The 26,553-nt window shown below is 44.0% G+C and overlaps 1 protein-coding gene across 1 annotated transcript in view; it reads left to right on the top strand.

Moving 5' to 3' along the window:
• The first annotated feature begins 16,835 nt into the window (after nt 1-16,835).
• The window catches only part of PRUNE1 (prune exopolyphosphatase 1), a 49,255-nt gene continuing 39,537 nt past the window's right edge, over nt 16,836-26,553 (top strand). Inside the window, exon 1 of the mRNA XM_082275666.1 lies at nt 16,836-16,916. Within this exon, the coding sequence (XP_082131792.1) occupies nt 16,878-16,916 (39 nt within the window). The 5' untranslated portion in view covers nt 16,836-16,877. The remainder of the gene's footprint in view (nt 16,917-26,553) is intronic.

The following is a 26,553-nucleotide window of genomic DNA, read 5'->3' as shown; positions in this document are numbered from 1 at the left end:
GCAGCACTCATGCAGCCCCAGACCATGGCACTCCCACCACCATGCCTGACTGTAGGGAAGACACACTTGTCTTTGTACTCCTCACCTGGTTGCCGCCACACACGCCTGACACCATCTGAACCAAATAAGTTTATCTTAGCCTCATCAGACCACAGGAGATGGTTCCAGTAATCCATGTCCTTAGTCTGATTGTCTTCAGCAAACTGTTTGCAGGCTTTCTTGTCCATCATCTTTAGAAGAGGCTTCCTTCTGGGATGACATCCATGCAGACCAATTTGATGCAGTGTGCGGCGTATGGTCTGAGCACTGACAGGCTGACCCCCCACCCCTTCAACCTCTGCAGCAATGCTGGCAGCACTCATACGTCTATTTCCCAAAGACAACCTCTGGATATGACGCTGAGCACGTGCACTCAACTTCTTTGGTAGACCATGGCGAGTCCTGTTCTGAGTGGAACCTGTCCTGGTAAACCGCTGTATGATCTTGGCCACCGTGCTGCAGCTCAGTTTCAGGGTCTTGGCAATCTTCTTATAGCCTAGGCCATCTTTATGTAGAGCAACAATTCTTTTTTTCAGATCCTCAGAGAGTTCTTTGCCATGAGGTGCCATGTTGAACTTCCAGTGACCAGTATGAGAGAGTGAGAGCGATAACACCAAATTTAACACACCTGCTCCCCATTCACACCTGAGACCTTGTAACACTAACGAGTCACATGACACCGGGGAGGGAAAATGGCTAATTGGGCCCGATTTGGACATTGTCACTTAGGGGTGTACTTACTTTTGTTGCCAGCGGTTTAGACATTAATGGCTGCATGTTGAGTTATGTTGAGGGGACAGCAAATTTACACTGTTATACAAGCTGTACACTCACTACTTTACATTGTAGCAAAGTGTCATTTCTTCAGTGTTGTCACATGAAAAGATAGAATAAAATAATTACAAAGATGTGAGGGGTGTACTCACTTCTGTGATTTTAGTGATTTGGGTTTACATTTTGTGAGATACTGTATATGTAAACAGTGTTGGCACCACAGTTCGGTATCGCTGCGACAATTTTAGTAATAGATCTCTGCTGTAACTCTAAATTGGTAACTTAAAAATGTTTTAAAGCGTCGCCTATGGGGATTTTTAGGTATCATAATTTGTCGCCATTCCACGAGTGTGCGCAATTTTAAAGCCTGCCATCTTAGATATCAATTTACTTGGCGTCACATCATCTTTTATAATTTACCAAAAATTGGGGTAAATATTGTTTATTTTTATTTATTTTTTTATTCGTTAAACTGCATTTTTTTTTTTCAAAAATGTAGAAAAACAAAAAAGCCTTTGCAAAAAACATTGTGACCTAAAAAATTGCAACGATCGCCATTTTATTCTCTAGGGTCTCTGTCAAAAAACAAAAATGTAAAATGTTTGGGGGGGGGGGGGTTATAAGCAATTTTCTAGCAAAACATACTTCAAAAAAACGTGTAAAAATAAAATCTGTCAGAAAAGCGTGGCCTTAAATAAATTCTGACTTTACCTGCCAAGAGCCATCTGGCTTCCCCGGAACCCTCCGGTGTGAATAAAGCCTACAGATGTGCTCAGATATCTGTGCGGGATCTTGCTGCATACATCGTGTGCAAGTACATCGCCTGCGAGTCGCTGTGTAGCAACCGAGGATTGCATAACTGAGTGAAGAAATTCCTTCACCTGATTACAACACAGCTGAGAGTTTAACCCATCATACAAACATACACAGAACTGAAGTCTCAGCATTTTCTAAGAACCTCATCTTCATGGCCAGCTGAGCACGGAGGACCCAAAGAAAAACAAAAAGTATAAAAAGCCTTGGACAGACCTGAGTAGTGACGCTTCCTGCTTGCTCTGTGCTGCTTCCCTGAACCTCCAGTCAGGAAGTGGGCAATGATTGCAGCATGGAACCTTCCTTAATACAACATATCTCACAAGTCCATGCATGAGCCGTCTACATGTCAACGCAGTCTCCCAGGGGCGCATGTGTAATGGTGGCTACCGAGGACCCTGCTAGGCAATGTAGCCAGCCCAGTAAAGGAAACCAGTGGCAGGGATCTGTGGACTGGTCCCAGGAAGAACAGAGGAATGTCTTTACCCTATTGCTGCCAATGTAATGCATTTATGTCCCACGGACGGCAGAGATTTCTGTGCTCAAAGCACTCCCAGCTCAGTGATGGAGCTTTCAGTCTCTGCTAGTAGCCACAAGGGCCAGCACCTGATCATGTGACCACTGTGAAAGCAAATCAGTGGTCACATGATCGACCGATTCTGGCCACTGTAAAGGCCCTGTTAACTGGACACTCCCCCCCGCCCACCCCCAGACTAAAAATGCTGCTGTCTAAAAGGTATCCCCTATGAGCCCTCATCTACATCAGGGGTCTCCATACTTTAACAATGGGCCAGTTTACTGTCCTTCAAAGTTTAGGGGGGGCCGGACTGTGTCCATTGGGAGTAAATATTGTCCTGGTATCAGTAAGAGTAAACCCGGAATACTAGGAAAAGGAATAGTGCCCCATCATTGGTGACAGTGGGAGGAATAGTGCCCCATCATTGGTATCAGTGGGAGGAATAGTGCCCCATCATTGGTATCAGTGGGAGGAATAGTGCCCCATCATTGGTATCAGTGGGAGGAATAATGCCCCATCATTGGTATCAGTGGGAGGAATAATGCCCCATCATTGGTGTCAGTGGGAGGAATAATGCCCCATCATTGGTGTCAGTGGGAGGAATAGTGCCCCATCATTGGTATCAGTGGGAGGAATAGTGCCCCATCATTGGTATCAGTGGGAGGAATAATGCCCCATCATTGGTATCAGTGGGAGGAATAGTGCCCCATCATTGGTGTCAGTGGGAGGAATAGTGTCCCATCATTGGTATCAGTGGGAGGAATAGTGCCCCATCATTGGTGTCAGTGGGAGGAATAGTGCCCCATCATTAGTGTCAGTGGAAGGAATAGTGCCCCATCATTGGTATCAGTGGGAGGAATAATGCCCCATCATTGGTATCAGTGGGAGGAATAGTGCCCCCATCATTGGTGTCAGTGGGAGGAATAGTGCCCCCATCATTGGTATCAGTGGGAGGAATAGTGCCCCATCATTGGTGTCAGTGGGAGGAATAGTGCCCCATCATTGGTGTCAGTGGGAGGAATAGTGCCCCATCATTGGTGTCAGTGGAAGGAATAGTGCCCCATCATTGGTATCAGTGGGAGGAATAATGCCCCATCATTGGTATCAGTGGGAGGAATAGTGCCCCCATCATTGGTGTCAGTGGGAGGAATAGTGCCCCCATCATTGGTGTCAGTGGGAGGAATAGTGCCCCCATCATTGGTATCAGTGGGAGGAATAGTGCCCCATCATTGGTGTCAGTGGGAGGAATAGTGTCCCATCATTGGTATCAGTGGGAGGAAGAGTGCCCCATCATTGGTGTCAGTGGGAGGAATAGTGCCCCATCATTGGTGTCAGTGGGAGGAATAGTGCCCCATCATTGGTGTCAGTGGGAGGAATAGTGTCCCATCATTGGTGTCAGTGAGAGGAATAGTGTCCCATCATTGGTATCAGTGGGAGGAATAGTGCCCCATCATTGGTGTCAGTGGGAGGAATAGTGCCCCATCATTGGTGTCAGTGGGAGGAATAGTGCCCCATCATTGGTGTCAGTGGGAGGAATAGTGTCCCATCATTGGTATCAGTGGGAGGAATAGTGCCCCCATCATTGGTATCAGTGGGAGGAATAGTGCCCCATCATGGGTGTCAGTGGGAGGAATAGTGCCCCATCATTGGTGTCAGTGGGAGGAATAGTGCCCCATCATTGGTGTCAGTGGGAGGAATAGTGCCCCATCATTGGTGTCAGTGGGAGGAATAGTGTCCCATCATTGGTATCAGTGGGAGGAATAGTGCCCCCATCATTGGTGTCAGTGGGAGGAATAGTTCCCCCATCATTGGTGTCAATGGGAGGAATAGTGCCCCATCATTGGTGTCAGTGGGAGGAATAGTTCCCCCATCATTGGTATCAGTAGAAGGAATAGTGCCCCATCATTGGTGTCAGTGGGAGGAATAGTGCCCCATCCTGGGGTCACTTTACCAGCGGTGTTGGGTGGGAAGCATTTGCTGTGAACACGTCCCCCCCCCCCCCGAAACACGGTGCCAACAGCCAGCGAGTTCCTGCTACAGCCAGGAGAACAATGGCTTCAAGTCCGTTCATGAGCAAACAAACACAATGGAGAGTCAATCATACAATAATAAATATAAAAGGATTGTTCATAACTTAGGAGGTGACACATGATCACATGGAGACCCCACCCATCGTGTACACAGAATACACCGATCCCGCCAGCTTTACCAGCAGACTTTGCACCTTCCAGCCACCCCCCCCCCCACCATTGGTACATCCATTGTATACAACTATTTAACAGGTGAACACATTTTTAACCCCGCCATGTCATCTAAAACAAAAATTTTCAATATATTCAAGGTTAACTTGACACTTTCACCCCCTTCCTAGGCACAGACAATTTTCAGCTTTCAGTGCTGTCACACTTTGAATGACAATTGTGCGGTCATGCAACACTGTACCTATATGAAATTTCTATCATTTTTTTTGGTTTCTTCTGGTGGTATTTAATAACCGCTGTTTTTTTTTTTTTTTTTTTGCTAAACAAATTGAAAAAGTCCGAAAAAAAATAAAGTTTCTCATCGTTTGCTATAAAATGTTGCAAACATGTAACTTTTCTTATACACTGATGTGCCCTAATATGGAGACACTGATAGGTGGCACTGATGAGGAGACACTGGTGACCACTAATTGGCAGCACCAATAGGTGACAATAATAAGAAGGCGCTGATGGGCACTGACTGGCAGCACTGGTAAGTGACACTGATGAGGAGGGCACTGGTGACTACTAAATGGCAGCACTGATAGGCGACAATGATGAGAAGGCACTGGTGACCACTGATTGATAGCACTGATAGGTGACACTAATGAGGAAAATACTGGCAGCACCGGTAGGTAACACTGATGAGGAGGGCACTTGTGACCACTGATTGGCAGCACTGGTGGACACTATTGAGACTGCACTGACAATCTGTGTGGATGTCCCTTTCACACAAGCTAGTTATCATCTTCCCTCTGCTCATTCTGTCAGCATGGAGGAAATGAATATCAATAATGTTTACATCGTGGTCAGCCGTCATTGGACACCGCTAATCACATGGGAAAGTGCTTCACAACCTAAACCAGGGGTCTCCAACCCGCCGCCCTTCACCTATATTAAAATGGTCTTAGGGGCACTATTCTTCCCACTGACACCAATGATGGGGCACTATTCCTCCTACTGACACCAATGATGGGGCACTATTCCTCCCACTGACACCAATGATGGGGCACTATTCCTCCCACTGACACCAATGATGGGGCACTATTCCTCCCACTGACACCAATGATGGGGCACTATTCCTCCCACTGACACCAATGATGGGGCACCCACTGACACCAATGATGGGGCACTATTCCTCCCACTGACCGCAATGATGGGGCACTATTCCTCCCACTGACCGCAATGATGGGGCACTATTCCTCCCACTGACACCAATGATGGGGCACTATTCCTCCCACTGACACCAATGATGGGGCACTATTCCTCCCACTGACACCAATGATGGGGCACTATTCCTCCCACTGACACCAATGATGGGGCACCCACTGACACCAATGATGGGGCACTATTCCTCCCACTGACCGCAATGATGGGGCACTATTCCTCCCACTGACCGCAATGATGGGGCACTATTCCTCCCACTGACCGCAATGATGGGGCACTATTCCTCCCACTGACACCAATGATGGGGCACTATTCCTCCCACTGATACCAATGATGGGGCACTATTCCTCCCACTGACACCAATGATGGGGCACTATTCCTCCCACTGACACCAATGATGGGGCACTATTCCTCCCACTGACACCAATGATGGGGCACTATTCCTCCCACTGACACCAATGATGGGGCACTATTCCTCCCACTGACACCAATGATGGGGCACCCACTGACACCAATGATGGGGCACTATTCCTCCCACTGACCGCAATGATGGGGCACTATTCCTCCCACTGATACCAATGATGGGGCACTATTCCTCCCACTGACACCAATGATGGGGCACTATTCCTCCCACTGACACCAATGATGGGGCACTATTCCTCCCACTGACACCAATGATGGGGCACTATTCCTCCCACTGACACCAATGATGGGGCACTATTCCTCCCACTGACCGCAATGATGGGGCACTATTCCTCCCACTGACCGCAATGATGGGGCACTATTCCTCCCACTGATACCAATGATGGGGCACTATTCCTCCCACTGACACCAATGATGGGGCACTATTCCTCCCACTGATACCAATGATGGGGCACTATTCCTCCCACTGACCGCAATGATGGGGCACTATTCCTCCCACTGACCGCAATGATGGGGCACTATTCCTCCCACTGATACCAATGATGGGGCACTATTCCTCCCACTGACACCAATGATGGGGCACTATTCCTCCCACTGACACCAATGATGGGGCACTATTCCTCCCACTGACACCAATGATGGGGCACCCACTGACACCAATGATGGGGCACTATTCCTCCCACTGACCGCAATGATGGGGCACTATTCCTCCCACTGATACCAATGATGGGGCACTATTCCTCCCACTGACACCAATGATGGGGCACTATTCCTCCCACTGACACCAATGATGGGGCACTATTCCTCCCACTGACACCAATGATGGGGCACTATTCCTCCCACTGACACCAATGATGGGGCACTATTCCTCCCACTGACACCAATGATGGGGCACTATTCCTCCCACTGACACCAATGATGGGGCACTATTCCTCCCACTGACACCAATGATGGGGCACTATTCCTCCCACTGACCGCAATGATGGGGCACTATTCCTCCCACTGACCGCAATGATGGGGCACTATTCCTCCCACTGATACCAATGATGGGGCACTATTCCTCCCACTGATACCAATGATGGGGCACTATTCCTCCCACTGACACCAATGATGGGGCACTATTCCTCCCACTGACACCAATGATGGGGCACTATTCCTCCCACTGACACCAATGATGGGGCATTATTCCTCCCACTGACACCAATGATGGGGCACTATTCCTCCCACTGATACCAATGATGGGGCACTATTCCTCCCACTGACACCAATGATGAGGCATTATTCCTCCCACTGACACCAATGATGGGGCACTATTCCTCCCACTGACACCAATGATTATATATATATATATATATATATATATATATATATATATATATATATATATATATATATATATTTTTTTTTTTTTTTCTTAGATATATAATATAACAGCTGCAGTGTATTATTTATATTAATAATAGATGGTAATAGATTATATAGCTGTATACACACACACAGATATATATATACAGTGAATAGCATTACACAGCTAAGTCCATACAGACTGTACATTATATCACTAAACATGCAGAATAGGTCCAGGACGAGTTACCTGCAGGTGCGGGGGCCCCTCTCGGGTACAGAGCTGGCAGTCAGGGGCCCCTGTGGCTCCTCAGGCCTCTCTGCTTGTTTATTTCTCACCAACTTCACTCCAGCCTCAGGCCACCACCGAGGACAAGCAAGACGGGACAGACAGTACACAGCGCACTCTGCTGACACCTGCTGCCAGGAAGGAGGCACTTGCGTTCAACCAAGGCAGGACTATAGAGTCAAGAAAGCAAGCGGGCTAGACGGAACGCGGCGCGCGCTGATGACACCTACCGCCCAGAAGAGATAGAGCGGGGAAACCAAAGAGTAATAAACAGAGCCGGCCAGAAGGAACGCAGGGCGCTCTGCTGACATCTGTTGGCTGGAGGTGGTAGCTAACTTGCGTTGCCAATAGCAACCTGTAGACTTTATTAGCCATTTAAGAAGCAGGCCTATTTCTGACATTTGTTTACAAATTGAAATCAGTTTTTTTTTCCTATAAAACTACTTAGAACCCCCAAACATTATATATATATATATATATATATATATATATATATATATATATATATATATATATATATATATATATATTTTTTTTTTTAGAAAAGACTCTGGAGAATAAAACGGCGGTCGTTACAATATTTTATGTCAAGCGGTATTTGCGCAGCGGCCTTTAACCACTTAAGCCCCCTGAAGATTTTACCCCCTTCCTGACCAGGGCCTATTTTGCGATTCGGCACTGCGTGACTTTTTAACGGACAATTGCGCGGTCGTGCGACGCTGTACCTAAACGAATTTTGTCGTCCTTTTTTTCCCACAAACAGAGCTTTCTTTTGGTGGTATTTGATCACCTGTGCGATTTTTTGATCATGCGCTATAAACAAAAAAAGAGCGTCAATTTTGCAAAAATAACAATATTTTTCACATTTTTTTATATGAAATTCCCCAAAAAAAATGTAAAAATCAAAATTTTTTAACATTTGTTTTCTGCTACATTTGTTTGGTAAAAAAAAAAATCGCAATAAGCGTATTTTGATTGGTTTGCGCAAAAGTTATCGCGTTTACTAAAGGGAAAGATTTTTGTCATTTTTGTTGTTTTTTTTTTTTTTAACAAGTAATGGCGGCAATCTGCGATTTTTTTCACGGGACTGCGACATTGCGGCGGACAGATCGGACCCTTGACTGACATTTTTGACACTTTTGGGGTTACCAGTGACATTACTACAGTAATCAGTGCTATACGTATGCACTGTTACTGTAAAAATACACTGGCAGTGAAGGGGTTAACTTGTTTTGAAAGGGAGGGGCTGTGTGTGTCCCTAGGGGCGTGATTCTAGCTGTGATTGGCTGTTGCTTGAGGTGTAGGAACAGTGATCAATGGTCCTACATAGTCAAACCGTATGCTCATTGTTTCTACACAGGGGAGAATGACAGGCGGCTTTGTTTACATTAGCCGCCTGCCTTTCTCCCTCTCCACCGACGATCGCGAGTGACCGGCGGACATCGGGTCCGCCGGTCACACGCGCGGGGGGGGGGGGTCCGTGACCGCGCGGGAGCGCGCCTCCGGCGGCGCGCGCTCGCTCGCTCCCTAGACCCTCACAGGCTAGCGACGTAGCCCTACGTCGCTCTGCCTGTGAGGGGCTGACCGCCGCAGTAAATAGTCGTGCAGCGGTCGGCAAGTGGTTAAACTCTATTTTTTTGGTAATAATACATTTTTTTAATTAAAAAAAAAATAAGAAAACAGTAAAGTTAGCCCAATTATTTTTTTTTTTTCTGATAATGTGAAAGATAATGTTACGCCGAGTAAATAGATACCCAACATGTCATACTTCAAAATTGCGAACGCTCGTGGAATGGCGACAAACATTGGTACTTAAAAATCTCCAAAAACTTTTTTTTACAGGTTACCAGCTTAGAGTTACAGAGGAGTCTGTTATTGATTTGGAAGGAAACCCCATGACAAAATAAAAAAAAAAAAAATGGTGTGGGGTCCCCCGATTTTTTGGGGGGCCCCCGATTGACGGTGGATCTACTCCTTGGGACATTGTTTTCTTATTTTTTAATTAAAGGACTTGTGAAAAAGTCCTGTACTGTTTTTATTCACTTTTACACTTTTTTGGTGAATGGGTAAGGGTATATATATATACCCCATATTCATTAACAAAGTGGGGGGGAGTGAGATCTACAGACCCCCACAACCACCGCCCAGGGTTGTGGGGAAGAGGCCCTTGTTTGTCCCTATCAATAGCACCCCATCCCCATCCCCAAGGGTATATACCCCATACTCATTCACAAAGGAGGGGGGGCGAGATCTGCAGACCCCCACAACCACCTCCCAGGGTTGTGGGGAGGAGACCCTTCATATCAACAGAACCCCCCTAGGGGTATATACCCAGTGGTGGGATTCAGCCGGTTCGCACCGGTTCCATAGAACCGGTTGCTAACTTTCTGCAAGTTCGCAGAACCGGCTGAATCCCTCTGCGTGTCTAAGGACGCGCAGTACAATTGAATGTCCCGCGCTCCGGCAGACGTGGCGGCCGGGGGGCGGAGCAGTGCGCCCGACCCGCCCATTCTGTGACAATAGCTAATGAGAATTCGCTATTGTCACACGGATCCTCCTCCTGGCCAATCAGGGAACGGGTCCTCCGCTTCCTGATTGGCCGAAAGGCAAACACCGTGCCATTGGACGAGGGGGAGGCGCCACGGGAGGACTGAGGACTCGGAGACGCGGGGAGTTGGGGACTGAAGAGAAGCTGTGAATGCGAGACCGTCCGTGAGGTAAGTGCATGGGTCTCGTGGGGGGATCGCTGGCACTCTGCAATTGGGGGCAATGCTGTGGCTGGCACTCTGCAATTGGGGGCAATGCTGTGGCTTGCACTCTGCAATTTGGGGGGCGATGTTGTGGCTGGCACTCTGCAAGTTGAGGGGCAATGCTGTGGCTGGCACTCTGCAATTGGGGGCAATGCTGTGGCTGGCACTCTGCAATTAGGGGCAATGCTGTGGCTGGCACTCTGCAATTTGGGGCAATGCTGTGGCTGGCACTCTGCAATTAGGGGCAATGCTGTGGCTTGCACTCTGCAATTTGGGGGGCAATGCTGTGGCTGGCACTCTGCAATTGGAGGCAATGCTGTGGCTGGCACTCTGTAATTAGGAGCAATGCTGTGGCTGGCACTCTGCAATTGGGGGCAATGCTGTGGCTGGCACTCTGCAATTGGGGGCAATGCTGTGGCTGGCACTCTGCAATTGGGGGCAATGCTGTGGCTGGCACTCTGCAATGATTGGGGGCAATGCTGTGGCTGGCACTCTGCAATGATTGGGGGGCAATGCTGTGGCTGGCACTCTGCAATGATTGGGGGCAATGCTGTGGCTGGCACTCTGCAATCATTGAGGGCAATGCTGTGGCTTGCACTCTGCAATCATTGAGGGCAATGCTGTGGCTGGCACTCTGCAATCATTAGGGGCAATGCTGTGGCTGGCACTCTGCAATCATTAGGGGCAATGCTGTGACTGGCACTCTGCAATGATTGGGGGCAATGCTGTGGCTGGCACTCTGCAATGATTGGGGGCAATGCTGTGGCTGGCACTCTGCAATGATTGGGGGCAATTCTGTGGCTGGCACTCTGCAATGATTGGGGGCAATGCTGTGGCACCTGTGTATTGAAAGGGGGCACGCTGGTCTCTCTGCATTGAAAGGGGGGCACGCTGGTCACTGTGCATTGAAAGGGGGCACGCTGGTCACTGTGCATTGAAAGGGGGCACGCTGGTCATTCTGCTGGGAAAGTCGGAACTGGTTACTAAAATTTTTGAATCCCACCACTGTATATACCCCATACTCGTTCACGAAGGAGGGGGGGGCAAGATCTGCAGACCCCCACAACCACCGCCCAGGGTTGTGGGGAAGAGGCCCTTGTCCCTATCAACAGTACCCCCACCCCAGGGTATACATGCCCCATACTCATTCACAAAGGGGGCGAGATCTGCAGACCCCCACAACCACCGACCAGGGTTGTGGGGAAGAGGCCCCTGTCCCTATCAACAGCACCCCCCAAGGGTATTTACCCCATACTCATTCACAAAGGATGGGGGGGGGCGAGATCTGCAGACCCCACAATCACTGCCAAGGGTTGTGGGGAAGAGTCTCTTGTCCCTATCAACAGCACCCCCCCCAAGGGTATATACCCCATACTCTTTCAAGTAGGAGGGGGCGAGATCTGCAGACCCCCACAACCACCACCCAGGGTTGTGGGGAAGAGGCCCTTGTCCCTATCAATAGCACCCCCCGTCCCCAAGGGTATATACCCCATACTCACAAAGGAGGGGGGGAATGAGACCTGCAGACCCCCACAACCACCGCCCAGGGTTTTGGGGAAGAGACCCGTGTCCCTATCAACAGCACCCCCCAAGGGTATTTACCCCAAACTCATTCACAAAGGAGAGGGGGGAGCGAGATCTGCAGACCCCCACAACCACTGCCCAGGGTTGTGGGGAAGAGTCTCTTTTCCATATCAACAGCACCCCCCTGGGGTATATACCCCATACTCGTTCATGAAGGAGGGGGGGGCGAGATCTGCAGACCCCCACAACCACCGCCCCAGGGTTGTGGGGAAGAGTTTCTTGTCCCTATCAACAGCACCCCCCAGGGGTATATACCCCATACTCTTTCACGAAGGAGGGGGGGCGAGATCTGCAGACCCCCACAACCACCGCCCAGGGTTGTGGGGAAGAGGCCCTTGTCCCTATCAACAGCCCCCCCTCCCCCTAGTTGAGGGTATGTGGCCTGGAATGGTTCAGGAGGGGGGGGGGCAATGCTCATCTCCTCCCTTTCCTGACATGCCGGGCTGCATGCTCAGATATGTATTTTCAAAACCACACACCATTGTTTTAAAAAAAAATTACCTGAAGGAAAACCGACCCGAAGGACCCCACGCCGTTTTTTTCCCGTTTTTTTTTTTGGACGGCAACTCTTTTTTTTTTTTACTTTTTTTTTTTTTACTTTTTTTTTTACTTTCAGCTGTCAGTGGGGAAGCCTGCTGACAGCTGATGACTCATTGGTTGTTAAGGACGCAGTGGTCGGCTACCCAGCCCACTCGCAGGTCCGCTCTGTCCCGAGAAACGACGTACCTGTATGTCGTTTGGCGGGACAGCCAATGGGGGCGCGCACGCGCCGATTCACCACAGGGGGAGCCAATCAGCGGCTTAGCGTCCGCCGGGCACCCACGTTTGCTCCCCGTGGAGACAGAACAGCGGTCTGCCGATGTAAACCCAGCAGACCCCTGTTCTGTCAGCGAACACAGGTGTCTGTGTTCATCCAGCAAGCCCCCCCCACACAGTTAGAAAGCACCCCCTAGGGACACATTTAACCCTTTAATTGTCCCTGGTGTAAACCCCTCCCCTGCCAGTGTCATTAGTACAGTGACAGTCCATATTTTTAGCACTGATTACTGTAGTAATGTCACTGGTCCTCCCAAAAAATGTCAGTTAGGGGTCCGGATCTGTCCGCCGCAATGTCGCAGTCCCGCTAAAAATCGCAGATCGCCGCCATTACTGGTAAAAATAAATTAAAAAATGACATCTTTTCCCCCAAAAGTCGAAAAAAATGTCAATTAGGGGTCCGATCTGTCCGCCGCAATGTCGCAGTCCCGCTAAAAATCGCAGATCGTCGCCATTACTAGTAAAAAAAAAATCTTAAATAAATAAAAATGACATAAATCTTTCCTCTAGTTTGTAGACGAGATAACTTTTGGCGCAAACCAATCAGTATATAGATTTTTTTTCCAAATATAGATTTTTTTTTTTTTTTACCAAAAATATGTAGCAGAATACAAATTGACCTAAAATGATGAAAAAATTTGTTTTTTTAGCAGAATGTAAAAAATATTGGATTTTTTTATTTTTTTTTTTTTATTGGGAATGTTATATAGCAGAAAGTGAAAAATATTGGGGTTTTTTTTTTTTTCAGAATTGTCTCTCTTTTTTTGTTTAGAGTGCAAAAAATAAAAATTGCAGAGGTGATCATATACCACCAAAAGAAAGCTCTGTTTGTGGGGAAAAAAAAGGACATCAATTTTATTTGGGTACAGCGTCGCACCACCGCGCAATTGTCAATTACAGTAAAGCAGTAAATCGCAAAATAGGGCCTGCTCATTAGGGGGGCGAATCCTTCCGGTCTTAAAGTGGTTGATTCTGTATAATATAAAATTGTATAATAATGGTAAAGGTCCCTATATTATAAAATAGGATAAAACAAATATTATAATATAATGTAATACAATATAATATTATTAATATAAAAAAATTTAATAAAATGCAATACCATATAAAATAAAATAATATACAAAATAATATATTAGAATTCAATATATTTTAATTCCATGTAATATAAAATTGTATTGTAATAATAATAATAATAACATGTGATGCAATTTAATTTAACACCGTATATTATAAAATATAATAAAAAATATATATAATATAACGTAATGCAATATAATATTAATTAATATAAAAACATATAATATAGTGCAATACAATATAATGCAATACCATATAAAAAAAAAATAATAATATACAAATGAATATAACATAATAAAATGCAAAATATTTTAATTCCATATAATATAAACTTATATAATAATAATAAAATGTGATGCAATTTAATACCGTATATTATAAAATATGATAAAAAAAATTTATAATATAATGTAATGCAATATAATAGAAATTAATATCAAAACATATAAAATAATGCAATACAATATAATGCAATACCATATAAAATAATATACAAAATAATATAATAAAATGCAATATAATTAAATTTTGTATAATATAAAATTGTATAATAATAATAATAAAACGTGATGCAATTTAAATTAACACTGTATATTATAAAAAATATTATAACAAAATTGAATAATATAATGTAATGCAATATAATAATAATAATAACAATATAAAAACATATAATATAACGCAATACAAAATAATGCAATACCATATAAAATACAACAATATTCAGAATATTATGCTATAATATAATAAAATGCAATATAATTTAATTCCATATAATATAAAATTGTATAATAACAATAAAATGAGATGCAATTTAAATTAACACTGTATATTATAAAAAATGATAACAAAATAATATAATATAATATAATGTAATGCAATATAATAATAATAATAATAACAAAACATATAATATAATGCAATACAAAATAATACAATACCATATAAAATACAATAATATTCAGAATATTGGACTATAAAATAATAAAATGCAATATAATTGTATTCCATATAATGTAAAATTGTATAATAACGAAAAAATGATATGCAATTTATTTTAATACTGTATATTATAAAATATTATAAAAAAATATATTATCATGTAAGGCAATATAATGCAATACCATATAAAATACAACAATATTCAGAATATTATATTATAATATAATAAAATGCAATATAATTTAATTCCATATAATATAAAATTGTATAATACCAATAAAATGAGATGCAATTTAAGTGAACACTGTATATTATAAAAAATGATAACAAAATAATATAATATAATGTAATGCAATATAATAACAAAACATATAATATAACGCAATACAAAATAATGCAATACCATATAAAATACAATAATATTCAGAATATTAGACTATATAATAATAAAATGCAATATAATTGTATTCCATATAATATAAAATTGTATAATAACGAAAAAATTAGATGCAATTTATTTGAATACTGTATATTATAAAATATGATAAAAAATATATTATTATGTAAGGCAACATAATATTAATATAAAAACATATCATATAATGCAATACAATATAATGCAATACCATATAAAATACAACAATATTCAGAATATTATACTATAATATAATAAAATGCAATATAATTTAATTCCATATAATATAAAATTGTATAATACCAATAAAATGAGATGCAATTTAAGTTAACACTGTATATTATAAAAAAATTATAACAAAATAATATAATATAATGTAATGCAATATAATAACAAAACATATAATATAACGCAATACAAAATAATGCAATACCATATAAAATACAATAATATTCAGAATATTAGACTATATAATAATAAAATGCAATATATTTGTATTCCATATAATGTAAAATTGTATAATAACAAAAAAATGAGATGCAATTTAATTTAATACTGTATATTGTAAAATATGATAAAAAAATATAATATAATGTAAGGAAATATAATATTAATTAATATAAAAACATATAATGTAATGCAATACAATATAATGCAATAACATAACATAAAATATTATATAATATAATATAATAAAATGCAACAAAATTTAATTCCATGTAATATAAAAATATATAATAATATTAAAATGTGATGCAATTTTATTTAATACCGTATAATATAAAATATGATAAAAAAATTAGTATAATATCATATAATATAATGTAATGCAATATAATATTAAACATGCAGTGCAATACTATATAATGCAATACCATATAAAATAAGATAATATACAAAAAATATAATGTAATAAAATGCAATATAATATAAATCCATGTAATATAAAATTGTATAATAAGAATACAATGTAATGCAATATAATATTAAAGAATATAAAAACATGTAATGCAATACAATATAAATACCTTATAAAATAAAATAATATACAAAAAAATAATGTAATAAAATGCAATATAATACAAATCCATGTAATATAAAACTGTATAATAATAATACAATGTGATGAAATATAATTTAATACCGTATATTATAAAACACGATAAAAAAATATATATAATGTAATGCAACATAATATTAAATAATATAAAAGCATGTAATGCCATACAATATAATGCAAAACCTTATAAAATAAAATAATATACAAAACAAAAATGTAATAAAATCTAATCTAATATAAATCCATGTAATATAAAACTGTATAATAATAATGATACAATTTGATGCAATATAATGTAATATAATATAATAAAACTATCATCTAATCTAGTATTTTAACAAATGATATAAAATATAAAGTAGAATGTTATTATGTGGGATTATATTTAGTAGCATATTATTTCAGTAAATATTGTAGCTGATAGTAATAAACAATGTAACACGTAATCTCCTATGTAAACAAACATTTCTGTTGGCCCCCATGGTCTCATGTGACAGCCCAGCACTCTATCCCCCAGAATGCAGTGCGGCGGGGCTGTGTGTGATTCAGGCTCCAGCCTTGTGCTCAGAGTAGAGAGGGGGAAGAGTCTGGAGCAGACAGATCTGTGTGTGTACACTGGGCAGCATGGAGCATTTCCTACAGGGCTGCAAGGCCGCTTTACAGGTAAGCAAACACCCTTTAAGTCACTGCATGGGCACAGGTCTTGCCTGCAGAGCTAGCAATCCACCCCGGGCATTATAGGTACGCTGACTCTGATGGAACATCCGCGCCCCTTTCCTAAATTAGTGCAGGAAAGGGGTGCAGGGTGACCACGTTCATAAGATGACCCCTGTGGAGTAGGAAATATTCAGGTCATAAAGTCACAGTGCAGCAAATGCTTGCCTGAAGAGCTAGCAATCCACCCTGGGCATTATGGGGACGCTGACTCTGATAAAACATCTGCGCCCCATTCTTATATTGGTGCAAGAACGGGGAGCAGGGTGACCACGTTCATAAGATGACCCCTGTGGAGTAGGAAATATTCAGGTCATTAAATCACAGTGCAGCAAATGCTTGCCTGAAGAGCTAGCAATCCACGCCGGCATTATGAAGACTGTGACTCTGATGCGCCCCGTTCTTATATTAGTGCAAGAATGGGGTGCAGGGTGACCACATTCATAAGATGCCCCGTGGAGGAGAAAATATCCAGGTCATAAAGTCACAGTGCAGCAAATGCTTGCCTGAAGAGCTAGCAATCCACGCCGGGCATTATGGGAAAGATTCGCCCACCTGATGCAGCCCCTGCACCCCATTTTTATAAATGAGGGGTGCAGAGTTCTGCGCGGTGACCACGTTCATAAGATGACTGCATGGAGGAGCGAATATCTGGGTCAGTCACAGCGATGTCTTTCAGCCTCGGCGCTCACCGGAGCCGCCATCGTCCCAGTCTGCCCAGTGATCCGACCTACTGGGGACCAGCATCCGTATTTGTATTTAGTGTAAGTCACTTCCGGTGAATGGAAGGACGTGGGGAAGTTTTACGCCGAATTGTTTGCCAATCGCACAGATTTCGTGTAAATTTTTTGCGCAATTTTTCCCCATCTCGCCATATTAAACCCCTAAATGGGAGGAGTTTTCTGTCAGTGGCTGTAATTAAAGGTCAGATCCATACAATGCTGCTGTTAGTGTTCCCGCTATTTCCACCGGCGGGTGATCCTTCGAGGGTCATTCCATTATAATATCGTTTACTGGTTTTCAGCGAGACTCCGCCCCCTGCGTTGTTGTCGCTTTCCAAGTGAAAGTTCAAAGTGTCTCCTGAAAACCTGACAATCTAGAAGGGAAGAGACATCTGTCCACATTCCACCAGACAGAGTGACAGGCCACACCCCCTATGTACACTTCTCATGTCATTCTCAGTATCTGTGTATGGACTCTGCACAGTACTACTTCTCTTGTCCTGTATTCCGGGTGTAATTCTCAGTATCTGTTCTTATTCTGTATGTATGGACTCTGCACAGTACTACTTCTCTTGTCCTGTATTCCGGGTGTAATTCTCAGTATCTGTTCTTATTCTGTATGTATGGACTCTGCACAGTACCACTTCTCTTGTCCTGTATGCTGGGTGTAATTCTCAGTATCTGTCCTTATTCTGTATGTATGGACTCTGCACAGTACCACTTCTCTTGTCCTGAATGCCGGGTGTAATTCTCGGTATCTCTTCTTATTCTGTATGTATGGACTCTGCACAGTACTACTTCTCTTGTCCTGTATGCTGGGTGTAATTCTCAGTATCTGTTCTTATTCTGTATGTATGGTCTGCACAGTACCACTTCTCTTGTCCTGAATGCCGGGTGTAATTCTCGGTATCTGTTCTTATTCTGTATGTATGGACTCTGCACAGTACCACTTCTCTTGTCCTGTATGCTGGGTGTAATTCTCAGTATCTGTTCTTATTCTGTATGTATGGACTCTGCACAGTACTACTTCTCTTGTCCTGTATGCTGGGTGTAATTCTCGGTATCTGTTCTTATTCTGTATGTATGGACACTGCCCAGTACTACTTCTCCTGTCCTGTATGCCGGGTGTAATTCTCAGTATCTGTTCTTATTCTGTATGTATGGACTCTGCACAGTACTACTTCTCTTGTCCTGTATGCTGGGTGTAATTCTCAGTATCTGTCCTTATTCTGTATGTATGGACTCTGCACAGTACTACTTCTCTTGTCCTGTATGCTGGGTGTAATTCTCAGTATCTGTTCTTATTCTGTATGTATGGACTCTGCACAGTACTACTTCTCTTGTCCTGTATGCCGGGTGTAATTCTCAGTATCTGTTCTTATTCTGTATGTATGGACTCTGCACAGTACTACTTCTCTTGTCCTGTATGCTGGGTGTAATTCTCAGTATCTGTTCTTATTCTGTATGTATGGACTCTGCACAGTACCACTTCTCTTGTCCTGTATGCTGGCTGTAATTCTCAGTATCTGTCCTTATTCTGTATGTATGGACTCTGCACAGTACTACTTCTCTTGTCCTGTATGCCGGGTGTAATTCTCGGTATCTGTTCTTATTCTGTATGTATGGACTCTGCACAGTACTACTTCTCTTGTCCTGTATGCTGGGTGTAATTCTCAGTATCTGTTCTTATTCTGTATGTATGGACTCTGCACAGTACCACTTCTCCTGTCCTGTATGCTGGGTGTAATTCTCAGTATCTGTTCTTATTCTGTATGTATGGTCTGCACAGTACCACTTCTCTTGTCCTGAATGCCGGGTGTAATTCTCGGTATCTGTTCTTATTCTGTATGTATGGACTCTGCACAGTACCACTTCTCTTGTCCTGTATGCTGGGTGTAATTCTCAGTATCTGTTCTTATTCTGTATGTATGGACTCTGCACAGTACTACTTCTCTTGTCCTGTATGCTGGGTGTAATTCTCAGTATCTGTTCTTATTCTGTATGTATGGACTCTGCACAGTACTACTTCTCTTGTCCTGTATGCTGGGTGTAATTCTCGGTATCTGTTCTTATTCTGTATGTATGGACTCTGCACAGTACTACTTCTCTTGTCCTGTATGCTGGGTGTAATTCTCGGTATCTGTTCTTATTCTGTATGTATGAACTCTGCACAGTACCACTTCTCTTGTCCTGTATGTTGGGTGTAATTCTCGAAGATCATGACAGCCAGGCAGCTTGCATTTTCAAAATGCGTCCACACTGGCCAATGGCTCAGAAGCTCCATGGTGAGTCCCTCCGTCCTCCTTCGCACCCATTGTCACACACCGGCTGTTTATCTCTAGCAGTCCTGTTATCAGCTATGAGGGGCCCCGGCCCGTTCCTCGTCACATGGCCCTCAGCTTGTATTACATGGTAGGAGCGGCTTCTCTTTTTGAAACCCTTACAGGCCTTTCCTTGTGCCTCGTTTTACCGCAGGCCTCTGAATGGAGTCATACAAGTTCTTCACTGTCACATGACGGGCCTGACTGCTAGGCTGAGCTCCACGGGCCGTTGGAGAGGGATGTTTTTCAGGAAATTCTTACCACACACCATGTCAGCCTGTTATGAAATATTGTTGGCGTCTGGGGGAGTGGGGGGTGGCATGGATTTAAAGAGGCTTCCACTCTGAGAGAGGGGCCATAGAATTACTCCTCACTGTTGGTTGGCGGAACGGTCCTCAGTCCATAGGATTGCTTCTCACTGTTGGTTGGCGGAGGGTCATCAATCTGTAGGACTGCTCCTTACTGTTTGGTTTATGGAGGGGTCCTCAATCCGTATGATTTCTCCTCACTGTTGATTGGTGAAGGAGTCCTCAGTCAGTAGAATTACTCCTCACTGTTGGTTGGCAGAGGGGTCCACAATCCGTAGAACTGCTCCTCATTGTTGGTTGTTAGAGGGGTCCTCAATTTGTACAACTGCTCCTTACTGTTGGTTGTTGGAGGGGTCCTCAGTTCATAAAATTGCTTCTCACAGTTGGTTGGCAGAGTGATCCTCAGTCAGTAGAATTGCTCCTCACTGTTGGTTGGCAGAGGGGTCCTCAGTCTGTGTAACTGCACTTCGCTGTAGGTTGGCAGAGGGGTCCTCAGTCCATGAAATCACTCCTTGTTGGTTGACAGTCCATAGAACTGCTCCTCACTGTTGGTTGTTGGAGGAGTCTTCAGTCTGTAGAACTGCCATTCACTGCAGGCTGGCAGAGGTGTCCACATTCCATAAAATAACTCCTCGCTGTTGGTTGGCAAAGGGGTCCACAATCTGTAGAACTTCTCCTCAGTGTTGGTTGTTGGAGAGGTCCTTAGTTCATAGGAACTTCACCAACCAACACTGAGGAGCAATTTTACGAACTGAGGATCCCTCTGCCGACCAACAACCTCATTGTTGGTTGGTGGAGTGGTCTCCAGTCTGTAGAATGGCTTCTGACTGTTGGTTGGTGAAGGGGTCCTCAGTCTGTAGAGCGGGTCCTCACTGTTGGTTAGGGAAGGGCTTCTCAGTCTGTAGAGCGGGTCCTCACTGTTGGTTGGTGAGGGGGTCCTCAGTATGTAGAACGGGTCCTTGATATTGGTTGATGGAGAGGTCCTCCGTCCATAGAATTGCTCCTTGTTGTTGGTTGATTGAGGGCTTGGTATGCAGGAGGTGTTGAGAGGAAACTTTGGTGATATGGTAAAACTAGGATGGTCAGTAGGAGAAGTGGAGAGGGCAGTTTCTGTGATGGATTAAGAAGAGAATGGTGAGCAAGAGAAGTTGAAAGGATGGCTTGGGAGATATGTTGGGAAAACGTTGGTGAGCAGGAGGAGTAGAGATGAGTGGAGAGGATGGTTTGGGTCATATGGTAAGATAAGGTTGGTAAGTAGGAAGGTCTTGAAAGGAGTGAAGATGACAGCTTGGGAAATATGTTGGGAAAAAGTTGGTGAGCAAGAGCAGTGGAGGATGGTTTGGGTGATATGGTAAGACAAGGTTGTTGAGTAGGATTCCTGGTCTTGAGAGAAGTGAAGAGGACAATTTGAAGAATATGTTATGATGAGGTTGATGAGTAGGTCTTGAGAGGAGTGGAGAGGAACGCTTGGGTGATATGTTAAGATGTGGTTGGTGAGTAGATCTTGAAAGGAGTGGAGAGGACGGTTTGGGTGATAGGATAGGGCGAAGTTGGTGAGTAGGAGGTCTTGAGATAAGTGGAGAGGACGGTTTGGGTGATATGGTAAGATGTGGTTGGTAAGTAGGTCTTGAAAGGAGTGGAGAGGACAGTATGGGTGATCTGTTGGGACGAGGATATTGAGTAGGAGGTTGTGAGAGGAGTGGAGAGGAACGCTTGGGTGATATGTTAAGATGTGGTTGGTGAGTAGGTCTTGAAAGGAGTGGAGAGGACGGTTTGGGTGATAGGATAGGACAAAGTTGGTGAGTAGGAGGTCTTGAGATAAGTGAAGAGGACGGTTTGGGTGATATGGTAAGATGTGGTTGGTAAGTAGGTCTTGAAAGGAGTGGAGAGGACTGTTTGGGTGATCTGATAAGATGAAGTTGATGAGTAGGAGGTCTTGAGAGGATGGTTTGGGTGATATCTTAAGACATGGTTGGTGAGTAGGTCTTTAAATGGAGTGGAAAGGACAGCTTGGGAGATGTGTTGGGAAAAGGTTGGTGAACAGGAGTAGAGAGGAGTGGAGAGGATGGTATGGGAGATGTGTTAGGGAAAGGTTGGTGAGCAAGAGCAGCAGAGGATGGTTTCGAGGTTGGTGAGCAAGAGGAGTGGAGAGGACGGTTTGGGTGATATGGTAAGATAAGGTTGGTAAGTAGGAGGTCTTGAAAGGAGTGAAGAGGACAGCTTGGGAGATATGTTGGGAAAAAGTTGGTGAGCAAGAGGAGTGGAGGATGGTTTGGGTGATATGGTAAGACGAGGTTGTTGAGTAGGATTCCTGGTCTTGAGAGAAGTGAAGAGGACAATTTGAAGAATATGTTATGATGAGGTTGATGAGTAGGTCTTGAGAGGAGTGGAGAGGAACGCTTGGGTGATATGTTAAGATGTGGTTGGTGAGTAGATCTTGAAAGGAGTGGAGAGGACGGTTTGGGTGATAGGATAGGGCGAAGTTGGTGAGTAGGAGGTCTTGAGATAAGTGGAGAGGACGGTTTGGGTGATATGGTAAGATGTGGTTGGTAAGTAGGTCTTGAAAGGAGTGGAGAGGACAGTATGGGTGATCTGTTGGGACGAGGATATTGAGTAGGAGGTTGTGAGAGGAGTGGAGAGGAACGCTTGGGTGATATGTTAAGATGTGGTTGGTGAGTAGGTCTTGAAGGGAGTGGAGAGGACGGTTTGGGTGATAGGATAGGGCGAAGTTAGTGAGTAGGAGGTCTTGAGATAAGTGGAGAGGACGGTTTGGGTGATATGGTAAGATGTGGTTGGTAAGTAGGTCTTGAGAGGATGGTTTGGGTGATATCTTAAGACATGGTTGGTGAGTAGTAGGTCTTTAAATGGAGTGGAAAGGACGGCTTGGGAGATGTGTTGGGAAAAGGTTGGTGAACAGGAGTAGAGATGAGTGGAGAGGATGGTATGGGAGATGTGTTAGGGAAAGGTTGGTGAGCAAGAGGAGTGGAGAGGATGGTTTGGGTGATATGGTAAGAAAAAGGCTGTAACATAACAAAATGTAGAAAAAGTGAAGCGCTGTGAATACTTTCCAGATTCACTGTATACTGGACTGATTATAAACTTGTGGCAACCTCCCCCTTTACACTCTCATTGGTGGCTTTTGTGGAATAAATCCACTTCTTGGTAAGAACAAGTTGATAAATTCAGCCCAAAGTGGTGATACAAGACCACCTGATCCAGCTTATTCCTGGTGGTTGAATGGAGTAGTACGGAAGGGAAGTGTAGAAGAAGTTGCTGGTGGGTAGGTAGATGGTTAGGAGGAACCAGTTTGTAGAAAACGTTGGTACGGCGTTGTATCCCTGGACGCCACTAACAGGCCTCTTGCCCAATTTCTTCGTTAGTGTGGGTCAGCATAAACGTAATCGGGTCACCAAAACATACACCAGTGATGGTGAACCTTGGCACCCCAGATGTTTTGGAACTACATTTCCCATGATGCTCAACTGCACTGCAGAGTGCATGAGCATCATGGGAAATGTAGTTCAAAAACATCTGGGGTGCCAAGGTTCACCATCACTGACATACACCATGTCTTGACAAGTCTATCTGCTTCCTCCCTCAGTTTCGGGGAAAGCCACCCATGAAATCAGAGACAAGTCCATTTGGTTTTCAATGCTTTTACTAGTAGAAGACAAGACATACAAATGCCTTCATATTCAGCGATAGCGGATGCCCATCCTTTCCTGTCCCCCTTCTAAGTCCTTCTCGGGATTCTCCCAGTTGGAGAAATGCCAGTTTCTTGCAGTATCATCCCATCTCGAAAGAGGCCCACAGGTGCCAGCTACACAACTATTTCCTCTCTTCTCTAAACTTCCTGCTGGACTGACCTCACTCTCCAACCCCACCCACAATTTATAACGTGAGGAATGTCGCCACCTTGTGGCCAAACTAGGAGCTGGTCTAACACCCCCTTACATGATGCTTCCAATGTAAGGGCAAAGCAACATGGATTTGCATAAAAATCCTCATAAAACGCCAGCAGGACTTTTGAATCCCCCGCGCCTCTCACTGGCTCACCGTCCCGCAGTGTCTTCCCGATGTAGAGGCGGTGGTCCACGCGGCTCACGATACCAGCGTTGGACTGTCCATCACCGCCTCTACATTGGGAAGCCGGTGAGAGACGCGGGTGATTCAAAAGTCCCGCTGGTGTTTTATGATGATTTTTATGCAAAATTTTATTATATTGTAAATGTAAGTGCATAGTTTGAAGGGGGGGGGGGGGTGTTAATAGGATCAATAAAATTTAATTCACATGTTACACTATGAGCGATGCTTCCCTTTCTTTCATGAATGAGCTATTGGCTGTTATAAATCCATCCGGAGAGGTCTTTTTGTGGCTCTTCTTGCTATGTGAGGATTAACACCTGTGTCAGCCATTCGTGCAGGGCTGTCTTTAACACAGGGCAAAAGGGGCAGCTGCCCCGGGCCCAGTTATTGTTATGGGGCCCAAAGCAGCTGCCCCTTGAGCCCGCACTGTCTGAAAATAATTAAGTGAATTCGGGAGGGCCCAAGAAAATGTTTGCCCATGGTCCAATCAATATTAAAGATGGCTCTGCATTCGTGTGGAGGTTGTCCCACCAGGAGATCTATGCCAAAGATCTACGATCATGATCTTTATGGTCCTGTGAAGTCTGCTTTTTGGTGAGTGCATTTCTTAAAGCGGAGTTCCGTCCTCGGGGGTGAAATTTAGATAAAATTACCCCCCGGGACAGTCAGGGCTAGTACCTTCCACAATGGATAGCCTCTGAACTGTCCCGAGTCGCACTTACCTTTTAGAAGAAATGCTTACCTAGAAAATTTCTTCTCCAGCGCTGCCATCTCAGGTGTGGGCAGCTGAAGCCAGCGCGTCCTCTTCGGTGACGTCGGAGTCCCAGAATGCGCCTGCACCGGCCCCGGCCCGCTCGTCACATCCGGTGCAGGCGCGTCATTCCTGCACAGTTTCTGGGCAGCCAGCATCAATAGGCCCTCCAGAGCACCCTACATTCAGTGCTGGAGGTAGCGGCACTACGTTCCCGCTGAAAAAAAGCCTTGTATGTATCCATTCAGTCATATCTAGCTTTTGCTAGCCAGCTCATTGGGTACCACATCTGGTATGCCTAAAGCCATAGAATTTTTTCCCATCCCTGCACAGCTTCTGGGCATGCCCAGAAGCTGTTTAGCAAGGAATGACGCGCCTGCATCGGAAGTGACGAGCGGGGCTGGTGCAGGCGCATTGACTCCTGGGAGCGATGACGTTCAGCTCCCAGGAGTCAACGCAAGCCGGAAGTGACGGCGCAGGCCGCGGCCGTGGCCGCAGAGGGAGGAAGTGGAAGGAAGGTGAGTATATTTTCTTCTATAACAAGGTAAGTGAACAAAAAAAAAAAAAAAAAAAAATCGCCATTGCATGAGCGTCCCGCAATTTTGAAGCATGACATGTTGGGTATCTATTTACTCGGCGTAACATTTATCTTTCACATTATAGAAAAAAATTGGGCTAACTTTACTGTTTTCTTATTTTTTCATCTAAAAAAGTGAATTTTTTCCCAAAAAATTGCGTTTGGAAGATCGCTGCGCAGATACGGTGTGATAAAAAAATATTGCAATGATCTCCATTTTATTCTCTATGGTGTCTGCTAAAAAAAAAAAAAAAAAAATATATATATATATATATATACAGTATGTGTGTGTGTATATATATATATACTGTATGTGTATGTGTATGTGTGTGTGTGTGTGTGTGTGTGTGTATATATATATATATATATATATATATATATATATATATATATATAATGTTTAGAGGTTCTAAGTAATTTTCTAGCAATAAAAAAAAAACAGATTTTAACTTGTAAGCACCAAGTGTCCGAAATGGGCCCGATCCTTAGGTGGTTAACCACTTGCCGACCGCCGCAAGTACATATACTGCGGCGGTCAGCCCCTCCTGGGCAAAGTGACGTACCGGTACGTCACTCGCCAGCGAGCCAATAGGGGGCGAGCTCCCGCCCCCGCTCGTTCACAGGAATCCCAGCGCGAGTGACCGGCGGCTCCGATGTCCGCCGGCCAATCGCGATCTCCCGCTGGAGAGGGAGAAAAGCAGGTGGCTGATGTAAACACAGCCGCCTGTCATTCTCCCTGGTGTAACTGCAGAGATCATATGATCCTGCTATGTAGGATCGTATGTCTCTGTGGTTACATCAAAAGCCACGCCCCCTGACAG

Source organism: Pelophylax lessonae (genome assembly GCF_965119305.1).
Source record: "Pelophylax lessonae genome assembly, chromosome: 13".
NCBI lineage: Eukaryota > Metazoa > Chordata > Amphibia > Anura > Ranidae > Pelophylax > Pelophylax lessonae.
This window is presented reverse-complemented; position numbering and strand designations above follow the sequence as displayed.